Source organism: Natator depressus, chromosome 18 (assembly GCF_965152275.1).
Source record: "Natator depressus isolate rNatDep1 chromosome 18, rNatDep2.hap1, whole genome shotgun sequence".
Taxonomy (NCBI): Eukaryota; Metazoa; Chordata; order Testudines; family Cheloniidae; genus Natator; species Natator depressus.
Genome location: NC_134251.1, coordinates 18,859,605 through 18,879,833, shown reverse-complemented (window position 1 = coordinate 18,879,833; position 20,229 = coordinate 18,859,605). Strand labels below are relative to the sequence as shown.

Genomic DNA, 20,229 nt, shown 5'->3' with positions numbered 1-20,229 from the left:
TAACCTTGCCTCTGAATTCCTTGATTTTTCAAAAAGATAAATATTCGGAATATCCAGGAAGCCTTGAAAATTAAACATTAACTTTGCTGTAGAACACATTGGAAATATGGGAAACAGAGTGGCATGGTGGTAGTTAATGGCCCCTACAGTTCAATCTTCTGAGATTCTTTGCTATGAAACTTGTATTTCTACCATTCACACTAGCTTTAAAGCCTTTTGTTTGGGAATATCTATGTGAGTGAGAGGATATGGTAATAAAATGTTCAGATTTAACTGGCATGAGACACATTAAATTGTCTTCATTATGTCAATGGACCCAAAAAAAGAAAATTGGCCAATTAGTATGCAACAGTAACAGGTAATGGATTTAACTTTGTTCAGGGTTATTATCTGCTATTTTATGAGCAGTTACCTGAAGAGAGAGACACAAAAGTGAGGAGGAAATTTAACTATCTGCTTTCCTTTTCCTTCCATGGTCATACAGAAAAGTCCCGGGCAATCTGCTGCTATGCTTGTATTTCAAACCACAATCAAGCGCGTGCAGGCTAAGCTGATTGCTTTGAGCTACATCTACATTATCAGATGAATTTTTGTCAGGGCTTCTCAGAACAGTAGCATGTGTCCTACGTTGCCATGCCTGTTTGCTGTGGACAGTGTAGTGAATCCCTGGTCCAGCAGAGTGCTACACCTTTCTGGAGACTCGCAACAGAGTTCATAATAATTAAAGATAAGTCTTTTTAAGATTAGAGATGTTAACCCAAGTGGGCTGCCCAAATTCAAAGCTAAGTAATTACATATGGCTGATCTAAAATCCCACCTGCAGTTCCATTTGCAGTTATTTTTTAAGAACGGCCATACTGGGTCAGACCCACAGTCCATCGAGCCCAGTGTCCTGTCTTCCGACAGTGGCCCATGCCAGGTGCCCCCGAGGGGATGAACAGAACTGGTAACCATCAGGTTTTTCTCGTTTCCTCAACAGTTAGTCTGCAGCAACACGACAGAAACTGTTTCAGCCCAGAGGTGGCTGCTGATGTGCAAAGTGATCTCGATGTGTTTATATATAAATCTAAAGTTTACACAGCCCTTTAGGATGGAAGGCTCTTTATGAGAATAGATACAAATCACTGCTTTCAAATAAAAATAATTACTAAAGTGTCCAAGGTAAAAGGTAGCAGGACCACACATTTTTAGGCTGGATTGACCCTATCTGAACAGTGACATTCAGAGAGTAGCCATCATGTCTGAATAGGGAGGCCTCTTGCTAAATGAATTTGTGATCATTTATAGGCCTATTTAAAATGGTTGGAACGTGAAGGGAAGGAGCCACAGTTACCAGGACTTGACCTGACTCACAAACAACTGTTCTTTCTGAACTTTGCCCAGGTAGGAACACACTGGCTTTTGCTGAGAGTTGCATGAAAATATAAACTGGATTATAACGTGTTGAAGCTTATGGACAAAGAATGCGTCCGAATGCTCTTGATCCTCACCAACCTTAGGAAACACCCTCCTATGGACAGGGCTTGTCAACAAAGGGTCCTCTGACCCAACGCTGAAGATGGTTTAACTATTAGCATAGGTAGGGTAAAACTGTTTTGAACACCTTCACAAAAAGAGCATGATTGACACTTGGGGGAAGATGGGTCTTTGGAGACAACTGACTCCCAATAACAGGTGGTTTCTAGAGGACAATCCATGGTGTTAACATCTCTGGGGCCTCTCAAGGACTTGACATCATGGGTGAAATCCTGGCTTCATTGAAGTCAGTGGCAAAACTCCTATTAACTTCAATGAGGGCAGGATTTCAGCAGTTGCAACTCCATCGAAATCAATGGAGCTGCACTCACCTCCACATCTTGGCCTGCTAAATTAACCCTCTATTGAGCCACGAGTTTTTAATCCTCTTCCTTGTGTAGGTATGGTGTGGTTCCTACAGACCTGAATACGCCAGCCAGTCTATAAAGACAGATGTTCACAGCCCTTTGAAATACAGGTGAGTCGTAAGGACTTGGGCTAATACTGTATAACCTATTTCACCCCATCACTGCAATGTATCAGAAGGAGAGAGCATGCGTCTGCTGTTTTATGGAGCTAGCAACTGCTTCCTAATGAGTCAACACAATCAAACTGGATTAACCCCCTCCAGGCAAATTTCTGCCAGAATTCCACCACCTTACACACACCTGAAAAGAAACCTGCTCCCTTATTGAGTCTAGGGAACTTGGCCGCACTGACAAGTAGTACGCTTCTTATCTGCATCCCACCCAGAACCTGCCATGGAGGAGCAGAGCACAAAGAAACATGCCGTGGATTAGACAATGCAGCAATAAACCAGCCTGCAAAACTCATGCTATTGCTTCTTCGATGAGTCCCCAGACATTGTTTTTAAAGTCTGACACTCCACCTGAACTAATAATTCTATTGTATCATTTCACTGGATTGTCTTCAAGCTGGGTTTAAAACAAACACTCACTCGTCTGTATAACTGATCAAGGGAAAGGGGGGGGGGGCGGTGTAGGTGTATACACATGTATATATTTGAGGAAGAATCCTGTAAGCAAAGGAGGTAAGGAAGAGTAACTTAAAAAATAGAGCCCCAGTACTGCTGTGAGCCACTTTGACTACATTGTGGATCCATGCAGGCACAAGTGTCTCCCCATGTCGTCCTCATTGCCGGAGCAAGACCTGTGTCTAGACTGTACCCCATGGCAGTGCTTGACATTGGCTGGCTGCTCTTTGCAGGCATCTGAGGGCCATCCTTCTACTGCATGGAGTTTGTTTCAGTGGCTGGGCTCCCACTGGCCTCAGCACTTGTTGTGCCACTGAGGATATTGCATCTTGTCTTATACCTAGATCTGCAATAATCCACCCACCCGCAGACCCACTGGCTCCGTGCGGGATCAAAAGCCTGCCAGCATGAAGCTGACTGCAGAATCATAGCCTTAGACAGTATAAGCCGTCTGGGGTAGAGACCATCTCTTATTGTATATGCCCAGCACGATGAAGTTGTGATTGAGACCAACAGCCCCGATTCTCTCAAGGACAGGCTTGTGTTCTTTCCTGCACTATGTCTTCTGCATGCTGCCTAAGTACAAATAAACCGTTCTTTTTCTCCCTTGTGTTGTCTAGGGTGATGGGATCCTTGCAAAACTTTGAAGCTTTCTCTGAAGCGTTCCACTGTAAGAAGGGCACAGCCATGCACCCTGTAGAGAAATGCAGAGTGTGGTAGCCAAAATGAACAATGATGCTGAAGATGATAATGCTTCGACTGCACGGTCTAAAAACTGAACTCATGTGGCTACCTGCTGAACAGTTCTAGCCAGTGACATGTCTGATGTTTTCCTGTACAGTGACAGCTAAGGTTAAGGGTGCAGCTACTGTAGTCAGAATTAAAGAAACTACAGCTGTCCGGCTTTTCTGGTTCGGCTGGAATGTACGCAGGCATCTCGCAATGTTGTCTGGCCTGGCTGGATTGAAAGCGACGTATGCTTCAGGAGAAAAACGACTGTTTCAAATGACATCCTGACTGTTAAGATACCACATCAGGGTTACAAAGTCTAGCTCTTTAAAGAATAAAAGCAGATCTATTTTTCAGCAAGGAATATTCACTTTAGTATGTCTTACTAACTAATCCTTTCGCGATTCAGTAAGCCTGTCTGACTTTTCACAGAGTTAATTATTTTTCAATATTCTGATTCAGTTTCTAGTGCACTTCTCCCAAACCCAAGGATAGAGCTAGTTAAACATATATGCTGTCCACATAACACTGTCTGCTCGCACCTCTGACTGCTTTGTTGTGAGAGATTGTAATTTGTCTTGATATTTTACAAGGTGAGCTGTATGTTAAAGTACCTACTGGCTACTAAGTTAAAGCAAAGCTGAACCACTGCTTTTGCACTTCTTGTTTTGCTCTACTGGGGAAATTTAATGTGATCGCAACACAATGAGATGTAGAGAACTTTTAAAAGAGGAGATTCTCTAGCATTGCCAAGTTCAGAATTACACGGGTCTCTTTCCTTCAGAAATATATTTAAGAGGATGCTTATTCCATTAAGGGTAAATATTTAGAATATTTTAATGGCAAAAGCTTGTTGCTTAATGTAAACAGCAAAACATTTACAGAGGGAAACAATTATCTATTTTTAATCCTGGGCCTTTTTATTTTGCTATAGTCTGCTTTTAAAGATTGGATGTCATTACACTTTAAAAATGCACAAGTCTTGTTAATTTTTATATAAATAAAACTTGTACTGCAGCAAATTGTTCAGGCATTTATCTCTAGAAACAGGCCTGGATTGTTTTCTTCCACGAATGCTAAAATTTCAGAGTAACTAGTACTGAAATGGTCAGTCCTTTATATGGGACTTTAAACATTTTCAGTGAAGAATGTTTATTTTTGGTATATGTACCACTACTTATTCTTCATAATTTAACATTTGGTAATGCGTATCTTAACAGATGTCAAACCAAGTTATTAATACACTTAGTATCTATTTAATGCATAAAGAAATTTTTTATTTTTCTGGAATGCAACTTACCAAAACACTACTGACACTGGATGTAAGAGATTTATTTTGCGTTTGAGTGTCCATCTAGCAAGCAAGTTTCATTAGCCAAACAAATTAATCCCATCCCTTTAAAAAACATCTTAGAACAATCTTTAAATTTGAAGTCATTGAGTTAAAAACAAAAGAAACTGATGCATGCTGGAATTCATTTAATTAAATCAGCACTAATTAACAGTAGCAGCTTTATACATACCATGAGAGAGAAAGTGTCTAGTTGTCACTGAGATATTCTACTATTTGACAAGAATAGTATAGTCTTACCAAATGAAGTCTGGATAATATTTTCATGTACATGTAATACATTACCTTCTCCTGGCAAAATGAAGTTCATCTACAAATTAATGAGAGCGTCTATTACAGCAGAGAACCCCTAATTCATTTATTTTTAATTTCTAGATTAGAAGAATTTATGTAATGACTAAACTATCTGCCCTTCCTCCCACCCCACACCCAACTCAGAGACCTTGTGCTTTCTCAGGGTCTAATCTCTCCTATGTACCACAAAGTCCATGGGAGTTGTGTATGGGAGAGAGAAACCCTTTCCAGTAACATGGGCATTTGCCTTCACTTATGTCTGTAAGCGCCTTGTGCCATTAGTTAGTGCCTGATCCTCAAGATAAGGTGAGGGTGCTCAGCACCATCTAGGACTGTGTCTATGCACACAGGTATTGCAGGAGGTATAAACAAGGATAGGATTAAGCCCTTAATATGCTGCTATTCATTGAGCATGGGCTATTTTCATACTTAACTGTATCACATACTGGATCTCAAACATGACCATATACATTAGAGATGCTTGCTCAGCCAGAGATAGTGTATGCATACATAAGAATGCCACCTAAAACTCCTGGTTTGGGTATTTATATACACATACATCAGCTGGAGAAAATGGGGGTTTAGGACCCAATGCTGTATAATGCTAGCTGGAGTGTTTAGAACTAAATGGGCTATGTAACACACTGAAATGAAAATTACAGTCAGATTCAAACCATTAATGAGGTTGGTAGGATATAAGCCAGATCTTCAGAGGCATTTAAGTGCCTAACTTCCAGTGAAAAAAATCGATTCAAGTTAGGAGCCTAAATATATTTGAGGATCTGGGCTTTAAAGGCCAGAGACCTTTGAAAATATGGCCCCGAGTCTAGAGGCATAAAACCAAACAGATGAGTCTAGAAACAAGCTTTGCTAGCTATTTTTTTTTTTTTTTTGAAAGAAAAATTTACCTCCCCCATAGCCTACTCTAGGATGTATAAAACAAAACCTTCCTCACTGACCTAAAAAGTCTACTTACTGAAATGACAGCTGCAGGTGCAGAACCTTTCCTGGGTTGTTTTCAGGGAGAAAGCATTTGGGGACCTCTGAGTTTTACTGAAGTTTAAACACAACACATCTACTTCCTGTCCGCTAGGAGCTGAAGGCACTTGGTCACTTCCACAGTGAGGCAGGGCTTGTTCAATTAACTTAGATGATAAAATACTGAGTGTGGTGAAGCTAAAGTGAAGCATGCACCTACCAGTATAAAAAAAAAAAGTGTTTATTTGGCAAGTTTAAATTACCCTTAATGTTAGGAACCTGGATGTCATTTTTTCTTGGCAGTTGGATGTTCAATTAAGATTAATCATTCGCTTTAACACCATAAAGGTGATTTAGTTGGAAGAAAACAGGAAGGATAGCCCCTTCACTTGTTAAAATTAAGCACCAAGATAACATTTGTTAACTCCTCAGTTAACATGCAGTTCTTATGTCTAGTGTATATTAAATTAGATTCCATTTCTAATCAGCACTGTGACACTAAATATACAATTGGAACCATATAACAGGCAGCTAGTCTAAAAGTTAACCAGATCTCTTATTCTCCCATTTTATGACATTCTAGATCAAGTATTTCAGACCATTTCTCCTCTTCCCCCCCATTAGAAAGCTATACCTATACAAAGGTCAAGACACTGGTATAGCACCAAAACACAGAAGAAGCCTCAGCTCTGCATCATGACAGCTCGCAAAGTATTTTCATTCGCAGTTTAAAAAAAAACTTCACTGCTTCTTTAAGATTTAGGCTTCTACCATCTTCAAAGCAGAGTGCTTTTCCGCTCTGCTGATACACTGCATCATCCATGCAATTCTGGTTAATTTAAGATTCATATTCTGACAAGAGTGGATGTTTCTAAAAAGCTCTGCTCTAGGAATTATTTGGGGGAAGCCTATGGCTTGTGTTATTGAGGAGGTCAAGACTATGACTAGGCAAGGTTTGCAATTGGTCCTATTTCAGAAGTTGTAACTGCTTCATGGTAGGGACCTGGTCTTTGCAGAGTGCTATGCATTGCTAGAGCACAGCAGAAATAAAGTATCACCCTCAAGTTGACAGGTAAGATGCTGTATATGTTTTGCTGTGATCACAGGAAATTAACCTACATCATAGTTAAATGTGCATCATTAATGTGTACACTAGTCAAGCTGGTCTGAGTGTTTCCTATTTCTACACTGTTTTTAATTAAATGACTGGTTACAAAGGAGTGTAAAGCACTCGCACTCTGACAAATCAACTTATTTAATCATGTGTGTATGGTTGCAGGTAGAACAAACATGACAAATAAAGAGACTATTGTCCATCTCCACTTACACACATTTTCCAGAGTGGGAAACCTATTGCAATAAGTTCATGCAACAGAAAATAATGAGGACAGTTGAAGGTTAAACTCCGTCATCAGCATGAGACTCCTCCTCTTGGGCATGTCTGCAGTTAGAATATGGCTCTTTAAATGCAAATAGTTGACCCAATGGCTAATGCATGCTGGCTTTAGGAGGAGGGAGGCATCAAGGCTTTCTCTGGCATCCTTTGCTCCTCGGAGCCTGGATTTAATGACCATAAAGGCTCATGGTCTGGAGTTTTTCTGGGAACATAAGGATTATTCAGGGCTAGTGTTAAAGTTTCATCATGAGGAAGATTGTGCGGGATAGGTAGGGAAATGGAAGGTAGATAGGGATGCTGAGCTTTCCTCAAAAAGTCTTTTGAATGAGATGGGGTGCCTGTTAAATTTTAATTTACCTACAAAGTATTTCTCTGCACCACAGGGGGAAAAAAAAAAAAAAAAAAATCTTGAGTCCACTTTTTACTGGAGCTTCAACCTAAGTTACAGTAAAGAGTCTATTCAGACACCAGACCCTGTGTGCACAGCCTTGGATGGGAAGAGAACATAATCTTAGCTCTTTTATTAGATGGAAGAGCATGCTATGTTCTGGGTGCATGCAGCAGGATGATCTGCACCTGCTGTTGCACCCCAGGGTATGTATTCCAACAGCCAACTTCAGCTAAAAAGCCGATTCAAGCTCCCATCTGACAAAGCTAGCACGGGCCCAGCTTTAGAAGTGTGTTCAGGCACGCTGCCCACAGTCACCTGTAAGGCTTTGTTTTAAAGCCTTCAAGAAGGGTGAAGTGTTAACACAGATAGATAAAGTTAAGCCACCACTAACACTTGCTAAAGAAGTGCTACCTCCTAGTGTAATGTAGGTCGAAATAGGACTTCTAACCAGGGAAGAAAGCTAATGGGGGAAGCCTACAAAACTATTAGCACTGGTCACAAAGCAAGAGAGCTTCTCCTTGTTTCAAAATCCTCAGATGATACTCTTGGTCACACCTACTGGTCACCTGATCAAAATGATCCAATGGGAAAGCCACCATATTAGCTGCTATTGGTTACAAGGTTGAGCAATAGGGAAAGCTTTGTTATGCTTGTCCAAGACAGTCTGGCACAGCACTCTGCTTTAGAGCATTTATTCAGACTTCAGTGATTTGGCCATTATACAAAAGTATGAATATAGATACAGTGAGGTTAGATTACAGCAGCTATGAAGTGATAGAACAGGGAAGGTCACCACACTGGCTTCTTTCTTGCTTAAAGAAATTCCCTGCTTCTCTCCATCATCTGGTACAGGCCTCTTCATCGCACTGTAGAGAGACAGTCATTGGGTTAGCAAAGTTGCTCCCTCAAGCCCAAGGGGAGGTGGGACAGGGAAGACACCTAGGAAGCCCTACACAAGACTATTTGGCTCCTTTTACTTCTCTACCCTTGTCCCCCTTTTCTTCTAGCTTCTCTAAACCACTAGGTTAGACCCCTGCTTCATCTTATGGCCTCCATAAGGCACCTGTGCCTGGAACCCACTTCTGAACCCAACCGGCCACACCTCAAAAGCCATGCTTCCTCCACCCGGTCAAACAAACCCGAATCCACCCTTCCTGGGCAGCTTTCCTTCTCCCTTGAAGCACAAAAGGCCCTCAAGCTGTGCACTTCCATAGGCAGCAATGATGGCTGCCTTTGGGGCAAAGGGGACAATTGCCCAGGAGCCCAGGTGATTTAAAAGGGCCACAGGGCTCTAGGCATAGGCGTTGAGTGGGTGCTGAACACCCCCCAGTGCCCCCATCCAATCAGCTTGTGTCCCCCCCCAGTGCCTCCTGCCTGCCACCATCAGCTGTTTGGCGGCATGCTGGAGGAGCAGGGGGGTGAGAAGAGGCAGGTGCCAGAACTGCTGTTATGAGTGATAATTAACACGCGCCAGGGAGGGGTTTGTTCCAAGTCACCACAGCACATGGATGTTACGGCTTGATTTTTTATACATGTTTATTAAGCCTCCCACTTACAGGGGCATCTTTCCACCTGAGAGTTTGAGTCTGTGCCAGCATAGCCAAGTATTTAGGGATTTCAAAGGAAGGGTAGATGACTGGCTGGGCTTAGTCACGCCACCTCCCTTTTTAGGCCTGTTGCTGGCTCTGCTCATCTAAAAGCACCTTCCTCTGGTAATTGGAATCACTGTAGGCATCACTGAGGCCGCCACCATTAACCATAACGAGACTAATCTGTTGGAGGGCATTGGGTGACTAAGTAAGTGGTCAGTCACATATACTGGAGAGTCTCGGGGGAAGGCACTAAAGTGGACTGGTCTGTTCTTCTCCTACCCACACAGTGTCACTAACTGTTCTACCCACACGTGGGAAAGCCTGATTTCTTTGGAAGTCTGGGACACTCAGCAAGAGTTAGTGGCACCTACAAATCTCAGCTGTAAGGGGCTATTTGAGCTAATGCTACAGAAATCCTGGGGACAGTTTAGGAAGAGGCAAAATGCATTACACGGTGCTCTGTTCCCAAAGAACATTAGCCTTAAGAGCTGCCCAGTGATTTGCTAATCCTCTTTATTAGCAAGCTGATGGGAATCTCCCTGTCCTTGCCACATCCCTGCTAGAAGGTTTTCCTCACACAAAACCAGCAAAGGGAAAGCTGGCATAGTTACCATGGTTTTCCGTTTGCTGTGTGTGAAAATTGGTAATCCAGTAAAGCTTAGACTGCTGACCCACTAAAAGTCACTATAGGTTTTGTGTTTTATTAAAGTTACCTATAAAAATAACTTGGAGCAGTGCAAGGGAAGCTTTTCTTTGGAAAAGGAGCTGACATCTAAACGCCCCATAAACTGGGCAGAAAGAGGCCTCTGGAAATAGAGCTGGTGATTACTCAAAACCATCTCACACTGTGGGTCACTATATCCAGAATGTCCTAAAACTTATTGCTTATGTCTGTGTGTGCTTAATATTGAATTAATTGTAGTTTTAAATAAGAGCGTGCTTACTTGTATTAATCATTTTGACAGACAGAAATTGCTGTGTGCCCATGGATTTATTCCTGATACTGCCTAGAGCGAAACAGTGAAGGTACCACTGTTTTGGGTTCTGAAAACCCCAGGTACCAGCAGGAGGATGGCTGGAGGGGACACTCTAAGGGAGTGGGAGGAGACACTCGGCTCAGGACTGCAGCAGGGGAGTTCTAGGAGGAAGAAGGTACTGGGAGCCAGGAGTCCCAGGCTCTAGCCCCACCCAGCTCTAAGAAGGAAAAGGTTCATAAGGATTGAGTCCCCTTTTTGAAAGCTCAAGACAAGCTTGGTTTGTTGTTGGTACAGTGCTCTATTTTAACTAGAGCTAGGTAAGATTAAGAGTGAGCTGGCTCCAGCAGGTTCCTTTATTTTTAAAATGTTAGCTCAGTTTCCACCATAAGAGGAAACAGCTCTTACCTGAGGTTTCACGCCTTCTTTAACACTTGCCGAGATCCCAAGGCTTTTGACAATTGTTTCCAAGGGAACATAGTCACCAGGTGAATCCTGTATGAAGTGCAGGAGCAATTTCTCTCCACCTGAAAAAGGACAGGATGTATTTAAGGACATTACAAATGACAAGCATTGGTCAGCAAGGCAGCAAATGTATGTAGCCTTTAATAAGGGATCACTGATTGACAGCCAGCCCCGTCCACATCAAAACTGGAACAGCTCACATGCACCCCAATGAGAGAGAGTGAACTGCAGACTGGAAAACACTTTAGGGGTGAGAGATCAGATTGCCCTCCATGCCCCATTCAAGCCTCCACAGTCTCAGGGCTGGGTCGACACTAGAATTGCTACAGCAGCAGACGCTCTATGCTGACAGGAGAGCGCTCTCCCCTCAAATTACTCACTCCACCTCCCCGAGCGATGGTAGTTATACCAGTGGTAGATGCTCTCCTGCTAACACAGCCCTGTCTACACCAGCGCTTAGGTCAGTGTAATTTACATCACTCGGGGAGCACCTCTGAACAACTTAAGTTATACCAAAGTAGAGCACTAGTGTGTACGAGCCCTTTGTCTGCCAGCTGACCCACGCTCTCATGTGAATTCCAGATGCAGCAGCTCTAGGGTAGCATGGGGCTTTTCCTAAAGCCTGTAGGAACACTGAGGTTTCCAACAATTACAAAACCTACCATCACTACCGGGTTGGCAAACAATAAATACAGGCTGTGTTCGTCACAAGCGTTTGCCAGCTCCCCTTTGAGAAGTCATGCAGAATGGAGAGCCGTCTGACCCTCCTGTGACTTGAGACTCAAGCTAGAACTCCGACTTTGTAGAGGGCTATTTTATTAAAGGGGAAGCAGCATGTACTGTACTCAGACATTCTACACATCCAGCTGGGACGGTGCACTCCGGATTTCCTATTGCTTTACACTCTAGCATCTAAACATCATGTTAGCCACAAAGTTTCTCCGTTTACTGTAGAAGAAGCGGCATTTTAGCTAGCGAGTTGGTGTTGTTTTGTTAAATTGTTTTCAGAAGAGCGTTTAGACAATGTTTTCTACCATACTGCCACCTGCTGGTAAGAGCTGGACCCAACTTCTAAAAACTGGAGAATGCAGCATTAGAGAAAAAACGATGACAGATTCATAGATATTAAGGTCAGAAGGGACCATTATGGTCACCTAGTCTGACCTCCTGCACAACGCAGGCCACAGAATCTCACCATCCACTCCTGCGAGAAACCTCTCACCTAAGTCTGAGCTACTGAAGTCCTCAAATTGTGGTTTAAAGTCTTCAAGGAGCAGAGAATCCTCCAGCAAGTGACCCATGCCCCATGCTACAGAGGAAGACAAAAAACCTCCAGGGCCTCTTCCAATCTGCCCTGGAGGAAAATTCCTTCCCGACCCCAAATATGGTGATCAGCTAAACCCTGAGCATATGGGCAAGATTCACCAGCCAGATACCCAGGAAAGAAATCTCTATCCATGCTATAAAAATATTTTAGGAAGTTTTCTGGGCCTGACATATCAGAGGTCTGACATTTCACATATCTTGGCAGCATTGTAAGCACAACAGGTGGAGCAGATGAAGACATTAAAGCCAGAATAGTGAAAGCCAGGCATGCCTTTGTAACACTAAAGCTGATCGAGAAACAAAAAAAATCTTGCCACCCAAACTAAATTTGAATATTTAACACCATTGTAAAGTCAGTTTTACTATAGGGCACTAAACTTGGAGACTTATTAAGACCTTACTATCTAAACTCCAAGTTTTTGTTATCAGCTGCCTTAGACAAATTCTCAATACCAGATGGCCCAAAAAAAAAAAAAAAAAGCCACAAATGAAGAACTCGAGGAGGAAAAAAAAAGAGAAACAGAAAAGAGGAAATTACAAAATGAAAATGGAGATGGCTGGGACATACATGGAGGAAAGACCTGAATAACATAAGACAGGTGTTTGACTAGAACCCCCAGAGCAAGAGGTGATGAGGTGGAAAAGCACAGTAGTAACAAAACCGAAAGCTATCAAAATGAGCTGGAGAGAAGCAAAGACTACAACAGAAGACTAGCAAAGATGAAAGGCAGGGTGAAAGCCCTGTGTTCCACATAGACTAGAGAGGCATAGAAGAAGAGAATAGGATTAAGAGGAATTATAAGAGAATGTGAGGCAGACAACTTTGGCATCAAGTTGACATCTCCAGGTAGGACAACTAACATGCAACTGCTTGGTCATGAGGCTAGAAAAGAGAGCAGATCGTGGGATTGGGAAAAAACAGAAATCAAACCTCTTTGTCCGAGGCAGCCTATGCAGTCATGAATGGATGGGGACAGAGAAGATGTATTCTCTAGTATGGCGGGGTGGTCACCCCACCATGCCTTGAAGGGCTTAAAACAGCCCTAAGAGAGGGCTGTAGCCAGAGGAAAGCTAGGCTGATTGCGGGTGGGTCAGATCTCAAAACAGGCTTGAGTACGTTCAGCTAAGACACCACAGCATGGACAGCTCCCATTGCACAGATGGGCCAGGGCTCTGCATTAACTCCACTATTTGTGAGGTACCAAGTTTCAGCCAGAAGAGATTTCCCTCCCAGGCAGAGCCCTTGTATACTCTTGTTAACTGCATACTTTCAAGTACAACTGAAGGCAGATGCCTGACCCACTGAGCAGGCACTGCTTGGCAGGTCCATGGCCTGCATAAAGGTGGATCTTAGTTTGTAGGCAGTAGTAACAACTAAAAAAACCCCACACTTTTTCCAGGGTCTGAGAAAGTGAATTAAACAAATACCATGAAAGACTCCATTAAATAAAGCATTCGAAAGGATGGCATCCATTCGTGACCAACTGATACAGCAAACAGATCTCAGATGCTTGCCTAGCAGTTTTCCCTTTGTCAGGTTTCCCCATCACCCCACTCTGCTAGTTAGCTGCAAATCCTCCCTACCCTCAACCCAGTGGTCTTGCCTTCTTGAGGCAGGATTTCAATGTGATGGCTTCTAAAGCCTTCTACAGGCATAGGCTCTTCAACCAGCCAAATTGCTCCAAGCAGGTCATCTAGAAACGTGTCCTTCACCAGCTACGGCCAGTTACCTGGTAGTTTTGACAGATGGATTTGTATTTACCTTGACTAACTATTATTGTTCCTCCACTCTGCAAGAGGTCACCACTGAAGTTGCCTTGGATGCCGTCCGCATTTGCCTGAGGGAAAAATAAAGCCCAAGTCCATTGCAAATGTGATACAAAGGCCTTCTCTTGAGGATGCTCAGGGCCTCTCTAAACCCACTCAAGCCAGTGGGACAAAAGGATCCCAGATGCACCCATTGAAGTCATGCAAGTGCACAAGTCTGGTCAGGCCTGGCCTTTAGAGCAGTGCTTCTCAAGCTTTCCAGACTACTGTACCCCTTTCAGGAGTCTGATTTGTCTGGTGTACCCCCAAGCTTCACCTCCTCACTTAAAAAGTGCTTGCTTACGAAATCAGACAAATACAAGAGTGTCATAGCCACACTATTGCTGACAAGTTGTGTACTCTCACCATATAGTTATAAAATATATAAATTGAATATAAATATTGTACTTGCATTTCAGTGTATAGTCTATAGAGCTGTATAAACAAGTCATTGTCTGTATGAAATTTTAGTTTGTACTGACTTTGCTGGTGCTTTTTATGTAGCCTGTTGTAAAACTAGACCAATATCTAGAGGAGCTGATGTACCCCCTGGAAGACCTCCGTGTACCCCCAGAGGTACACATACCCCGGTTGAGAACCACTGCTTTAGAGGGTGCATTTCCTACTATCTAGGATCTCACCTTCGTGACAACTTCTCGAACTGATTTCCCCAGAGCAGCAGGAACTATACTCAAGGCATTGTACCTGGGGGGGAAGAAAGGATATGTTGGCCATCTGAAAGGTTGAGGGGCCATATCCTCTGCTACTCTAATTCAGCTTAGTCAGTGGAGCTGCACCAGTTTACACCAGCTGAGGATTTGATCCCAATAATTAAACTCTCAGAGAGATCAGCACTCATTACATGCAGCTTGCTATTGAACAGTCACATTAGCCAGGGTTCTCAAGCTTCACTGTACTGCAACCCCCTTCGGACAACAAAACTACATGACCCCACAGGCGGCAGGGGTGGGCATGGAGGCAGAGGGGGCTGCAGCCCAAGCCCCGCCACCCCGGGTGAGGGGGCCGCAGCCAGGGGAGGAAAAAGGAGAAAGCTGAAATTGAGTCATTGTAATGAGCACCCTAAGCACCACCACTGATCCCTGTGGTCAGGGAGTTCAGCACACTGGCACTAGCTAGCCAGAAGCCACTCCGTTCGGGATCTCGCTGGTATGCCTAGGCTTTTAGTTTTGGTCCAAGCCTTGTATATTTGCCTAGGTCTTGAACCAAGTAGAGTCACTTAAACATTAATGGTCACCAGGGTAACGAAGCGACAGGCAAGAGCTGGAGCCCCAGGTGGGTTTGTACTGAGGGAGCCTTGCAGTTTGCCATGTGGCAGCCCCTTCCCATGGGAGTCGGAGACCATTTGAACGACACTGGGGCAAAGCAGTCTTTTCACTCTGAGGAGGGGGTGCTGCCTTCTGCTACAATGGGCCCCAGCCATCTTAGCTACATCCTTTCAAATTGCTTTGATTCAGGGCAGAGGTTCTCTTAGACTAGGGACAAGAAGTCAATAGGGGCCACTCACCTTTTGAAACCCAGGTCATTGTAGCACTGCTTAGTCTCATCAAGATAGAGTTCTGGGGAGCGGAAAAAGGGGAGGTTAACACAGCCAGGGTATATGTGCTGTCTCAGCAGTATGTGTTTTATGCCAGTCTGCCAAAAAGAAACTCTTGGAGGGGGGAAGTTCCCAGACCCTAGTCCTACCTCCTTTGAAGTAGTTCCCATCGATGAACTCCTGGAGGCCTATGCTCTCTGGCCCCACACCAATCAGGCGGACGTTGTGACTCTCCAGCAGGTCTTTCAGTTTGCTGGTCTCCTTGGCAATCCAGCGGCAAACCTGGCAGCCAAACCGCCGCAGGAAGAGCACCACACATGGCTGGTCCCTCCACAGGGCCCGCAGCTCCACCACCTACAGAGAGGCATTACCAGTAGCCACAGGGCCAGCACCAGGAAAGCATCCTAACACTGGTTGCAGAACTTACAGGTTACAGCAACCTCATCAAATTCAAGGGCCATCGTCCACTGGCAAGCTCTCCAGGCTGTTTGTTTGAAGAGTTAGAAGGAGTTTCCAGGTACAGTATTAGAGGGATCGTTAGCTCTGTCCCCACTTTGTGGTTTACAACCACGTTGTCTGGTTTTCGAGAGAAGTGGAGCAGAGAAACATGGTGTGAAAGGCCCTCACTGAGGAAACTGACAATGCACAAAAAGAAAAGGAGGACTTGTGGCACCTTAGAGACTAACAAATTTATTTGAGCATAAGCTTTCGTGAGCTACAGCTTACTTCATGAGTGAATGCATCCGATGAAGTGAGCTGTAGCTCACGAAAGCTTATGCTCAAATAAATTTGTTAGTCTGTATTCACAAAAAGAAAAGGAGGACTTGTGGCACCTTAGAGACTAACACGGCTGCTACTCTGAAACCTGACTATGCACAGGAAACCTTGACAAGGCCTATACAGGAGAGGCCCGATGGTCAAGCATACACAGCCCCCAGCACTGGAGCCAAATTAACAGGAGTTCTCAGTGGGAGCTGGGCATTGCAGATACCAGGGCCTATATTGTGGGGCTAAACGAGAACTGAAGCTCTTTTGAAAATCTGTCCAGTAGCAGATAAACTGATGAGGTTTCTCTCTAAAAGATTAAAAGCAGAGTTTGGGGGATGATCACTACTAGGATAAGGCAAGCTTTTTCTTTTTTAGACAGGAAGTGTTATTATTACACTGACTTGTGTCCCTTCCACTTGAGGTACAAGGAGATTATTATTATATTAATTATTATTAGGAGTCTGAAAAACAAAACAAGAACCACCCACCCACCTCCATCAAAGAGGGCATTTAACAGAACCTGCTGAGGTTTATGAGGGACACATGATCAACATCACGGCCCTGCTAAAGGGAGATCACTCCCTGCTGCATTTGCTACTCATCAGTCTAGTTTTAAAGTAGGCCAAAGCAAGGTACAGCTGGCTGAGAATTAAGATGGTTGTGGCCTGTGCAAACAGATGAACAAAAAACTCCACCAACCACAGCAACATGGTAGCAAAGAGATTTAAGACGTGTCTAGGGTGATCAAGAAACAAGCAGCATTGTCATAACCGATTATGAAACATTTTCACGTGGTGTCTGTCTGTCTGTCTCTCTCGCCCCGCCCCCCTAGTTCAAAGGGGTTTCAAACACGTTTTAGACGCGGCAGTAAGGACAAGAGACAGCTGGCACGGGAAGGAGACCGGCTGGACTGACCCTAACCCGGGGCAAACCCAGCGACAAACCCCTCGCCCCCCGGCAGTGCTAGCTCAGGGCCCAGCCCCAGGCTCGCTTCCCGGGGACCCCTCTCCCCCCAGCCGTGCTCCCCGGGGCCGGGAGAGGAGCGTACTCCCCGCTCTCGGAGCCACCCGTGGGGCGCCCCCACCCACGACAGCCCCAGCCCGGGGGGGAGTCGGCCCCCCAACCCCGCTCACCTGCCCGCTCACTGCGTGCTTCAGCGTGTGGGCTCCCACTTTGGCGAGATCCACCGCGGCCATGGTCAGCTGCGCCCGTAACGCCCCTGCCGCCCGCCGGCCTCCTTATAGCGCCCGCCCGGCAGCGATCAGCTGCTGGGCCAGACAACGCGTGACCCGGCCGGCAGGGGGCCACGCCCTTCTCATCGCGATGCAGGAGCTACCAGCCAATCAGCGCCTCCCGGGGCCGTACGGGCGGGGCTAGAGCGGGTCTGCCTCAAGGGGAGGGGCGGGGCTGGGGAGAGGAAAGGGGGTGCAAAGATTAGCAGGGCAGGGAGCGTTTGCAGGGGGGAAAGGCCCAGCGGGGTTGTGCAATGCATGGCTGGGGTGACTGGACTAAGGGGCGAATGGAGAAATAATTGCAGAGGTTGTACAGAGGCTGAGCTGTGCCATGTCCTGTGGGGGAAGCAGGGGGGGGGGATCACAGAACCATAGACCTGGAAGGCACCTCGAGCTGTCATCTAGTCCAGTCCCCTGCACTCAAGGCAGGACTGAGTATTATCTAGACCATCCCTGACGGGTGTTTGTCCAACCTGCTCTTAAAAATCCCCAGTGATGGAGCTTCCACCACCTCCCTGGGCAATTTATTCCAGTGCTTCACCACTCTGACACTTAGCAAGTTTTTCCTAATGTCCAACCGAAACCGTCCTGGCTGCAATTTAAGCCCATTGCTTCTTGTCCTGTCCTCAGAGGGATGCAGGAGATTGGCGATGATACAGACTGCGCTGGCTACCGGGCTCTGCGCAGCACCTCTGGAAAAAGGAAATAAGGGTGTCGTGCCTAAATCATGCAGAAGGTAGTTGTAGAAGGATTTGTGCAAAATCTACACGGGACTGAAACGAGGGTGTGCAAGAGTTAAGAGGTAGAAAGTTTTGCAAAGCATCTGCATGGAAGGGTGTGTGTAATGAGAGGGGCCAGAAGTGAACCCGTCCAGAGCAAGGGTGAGATGATGCAAAGGCATTGTAAGGTTGCATGAAGGGGTCTGTGCAATGCCTGGGGTACAGAAATAGCAACACACAGAGTGGTTAAATCCTGAGCACGGTTATTAATAATCCGTGCGCGCTTGCACTTTATCCTGCAGATCATTCAGGGCTTGGTTAGAAGTTTAACCCGTCTGCGCCCGCTGGAAATTTGCATGCGTGCTGGGGGGGGGGGAGGAGGAGGAGTTAGATAAAGCTCGGGAAACTCCTTCCTGAAAACTATGCTTCCTGGCGTTAACCACCAGATAACTTCTGAGTCAAAAGGATATTTCTCCCTCTGCGAAGATCACTAGAGCGACAGTGAGACAAATTGCTGCTCAGAAGGGCAGTGCTGAATAGCAGTACAGTAATTCTTAGCTCCTTTCTCTCATCTGAGGATCTTACACTGTGTCATGGACATTAGCCACACTTCCCCTCCGGCTGTGAGGCAGGGATGTTTAATACTGGTAACATCAGGGGTAGCCAAAGGAGTGAGGCGGGACCACATTGTCAAAACATCCAACCAACTTTCAGGCAGTCAGATCCCCAACTATGGTACCCCAAGAACTGGTCAGGCAGCCTCACCCCCCCCCCCCCAGTGAGCCCTTGTTTTAACCCCATTCCTCCAGGCTCTCCCTCAAACCAAAGCCAACCACACCCAACTAATGGGGAGGGGGGAAGCCTATTACAATATTGTCACCTCCTCCTACACTGAGAGCAGATCTCTGTGGTTTACCCAGGTCACACAGCAATGAGACACGTGCGTCACAGGCCAGGCTGGAACCGTGGCATCCTCTCATCACTAGGCCGCAGTGAATAACACAATAAACAGTAGTTATTAACAATAGTTTACATTCCTCTAGCGCCTTTCATACGAGGATCTCACAGTGCTTTACGAACAATCATTAACCACGGCGAAAATTAACGAACATTAATTAGAGATGAGCCGGAACCAAAACCTCAGCTCTAACCGCCTCCAAACGCTGAGGACGTTCCTCACTGCCCCCCATCACTATATAGTAACTCCTCGCTTAACATTGTAGTTATGTTCCTGAAAAATACTACTTTAAGCGAAATGATGTTAAGCCAGAGGTGGGCAAACTATGGCCCCGGGGGCCACATCTGGCCTTCCAGACGATTTAATCCAGCCCTCAAGCTCTCCCTGGGAAGTGGGGTCTGAAGCTTGCCCCATCGCTCCAGCCGGGGAGCGGGGTCAGGCTCTTGCCCCACTCTGCACAGCTCCTGGAAGCAGTGGCACATCCCTTCTCTGGCTCCTATGTGTAGGGGCAGTCAGGGGGCTCTGCACGCTGCCCCCACCCCAAGCGCTACCCCCACAGCTCCCATTGGCCGAGAACCAGAGCCAATGGGAGCTGCAGGGGCGGCACCTGCAGACAGGGCAGCGTGCAGATCCGCCTGGCTACGCCTCTGTGTAGGAGCCAGAGAGGGGACATGCTGCTGTTTCGGGGAGCTGCTTGAGGTAAGCACCATTCGGGGACTGCCCACCTGCCTCCTCCCATGCCCCAACCCCCTGCCCCAACCCTGATCCCCCTCCGAACCCCTCAGTCCCAGCCCAGAGCACCCTCCTGCACCCCCAAACCGTCATCCCCAGCCCCACCCCAGAGCCCACACCCCCAGCTAGAGCCCTCATGCCCTCCCGCACCCCAACCCCCAATTTCGTAAGCATTCATGGCCCGCCATACAATTTCCGTACCCAGATGTGTCCCTCGGGCCAAAAGATTTGCCCACCCCTGTGTTAAGTGAATCCAATTTCCCATAAGAATTAATGTAAATGGGGGGGGGGTTAGGTTCCAGGGAAATTTTTTTCACCAGACAAAAGACTATATTTTATATATATATATATATACACACACACATATACACACACACACGCACACACACAGTATAAGTTTTAAACAATTTAATACTGTACACAGTAATGATGATTGTGAAGCTTGGTTGAGGGG

General features: G+C 45.7%; 2 protein-coding genes across 9 annotated transcripts in view; one reads left to right on the top strand and one right to left on the bottom strand.

Annotated features, from left to right (window-relative positions):
• MMEL1 (membrane metalloendopeptidase like 1) overlaps positions 1-4,177 on the top strand; it is a 59,371-nt gene extending 55,194 nt beyond the window's left edge. For all 8 annotated transcript variants that reach the window (XM_074975375.1, XM_074975373.1, XM_074975374.1 and 5 more), the window contains 3 exons: positions 1,288-1,383; positions 1,917-1,993; positions 3,130-4,177. In XM_074975375.1, the coding sequence (XP_074831476.1) occupies positions 1,288-1,383; positions 1,917-1,993; positions 3,130-3,229 (273 nt within the window). In that variant the 3' untranslated portion in view covers positions 3,230-4,177. The remainder of the gene's footprint in view (positions 1-1,287; positions 1,384-1,916; positions 1,994-3,129) is intronic.
• A 403-nt stretch (positions 4,178-4,580) lies between these two features.
• Positions 4,581-17,466, bottom strand: PRXL2B (peroxiredoxin like 2B). The gene is made up of 7 exons (XM_074975479.1): positions 17,268-17,466; positions 15,516-15,720; positions 15,337-15,388; positions 14,453-14,516; positions 13,768-13,843; positions 10,623-10,741; positions 4,581-8,514 (listed from the first exon to the last, which is right to left on the bottom strand). The coding sequence occupies exons 1-7, from the start codon at positions 17,328-17,330 to the stop codon at positions 8,488-8,490; spliced, it is 606 nt and encodes a 201-aa protein (XP_074831580.1). The 5' UTR covers positions 17,331-17,466; the 3' UTR covers positions 4,581-8,487.
• Positions 17,467-20,229: the final 2,763 nt, after the last annotated feature.

Excerpts from the sequence above, each read along its gene's own strand:
- PRXL2B (XM_074975479.1), bottom strand. The coding sequence starts at position 17,330 with ATGGCCGCGGTGGATCTCGCCAAAGTGGGAGCCCACACGCTGAAGCAC. Across the intron at positions 14,517-15,336 it reads AATGACCTGGGTTTCAAAAG|GTACAATGCCTTGAGTATAG; the intron begins GTGAGTGGCCCC and ends CTTCCCCCCCAG. Across the intron at positions 10,742-13,767 it reads AACAATAATAGTTAGTCAAG|GTGGAGAGAAATTGCTCCTG; the intron begins GTAAATACAAAT and ends GTCCTTTTTCAG.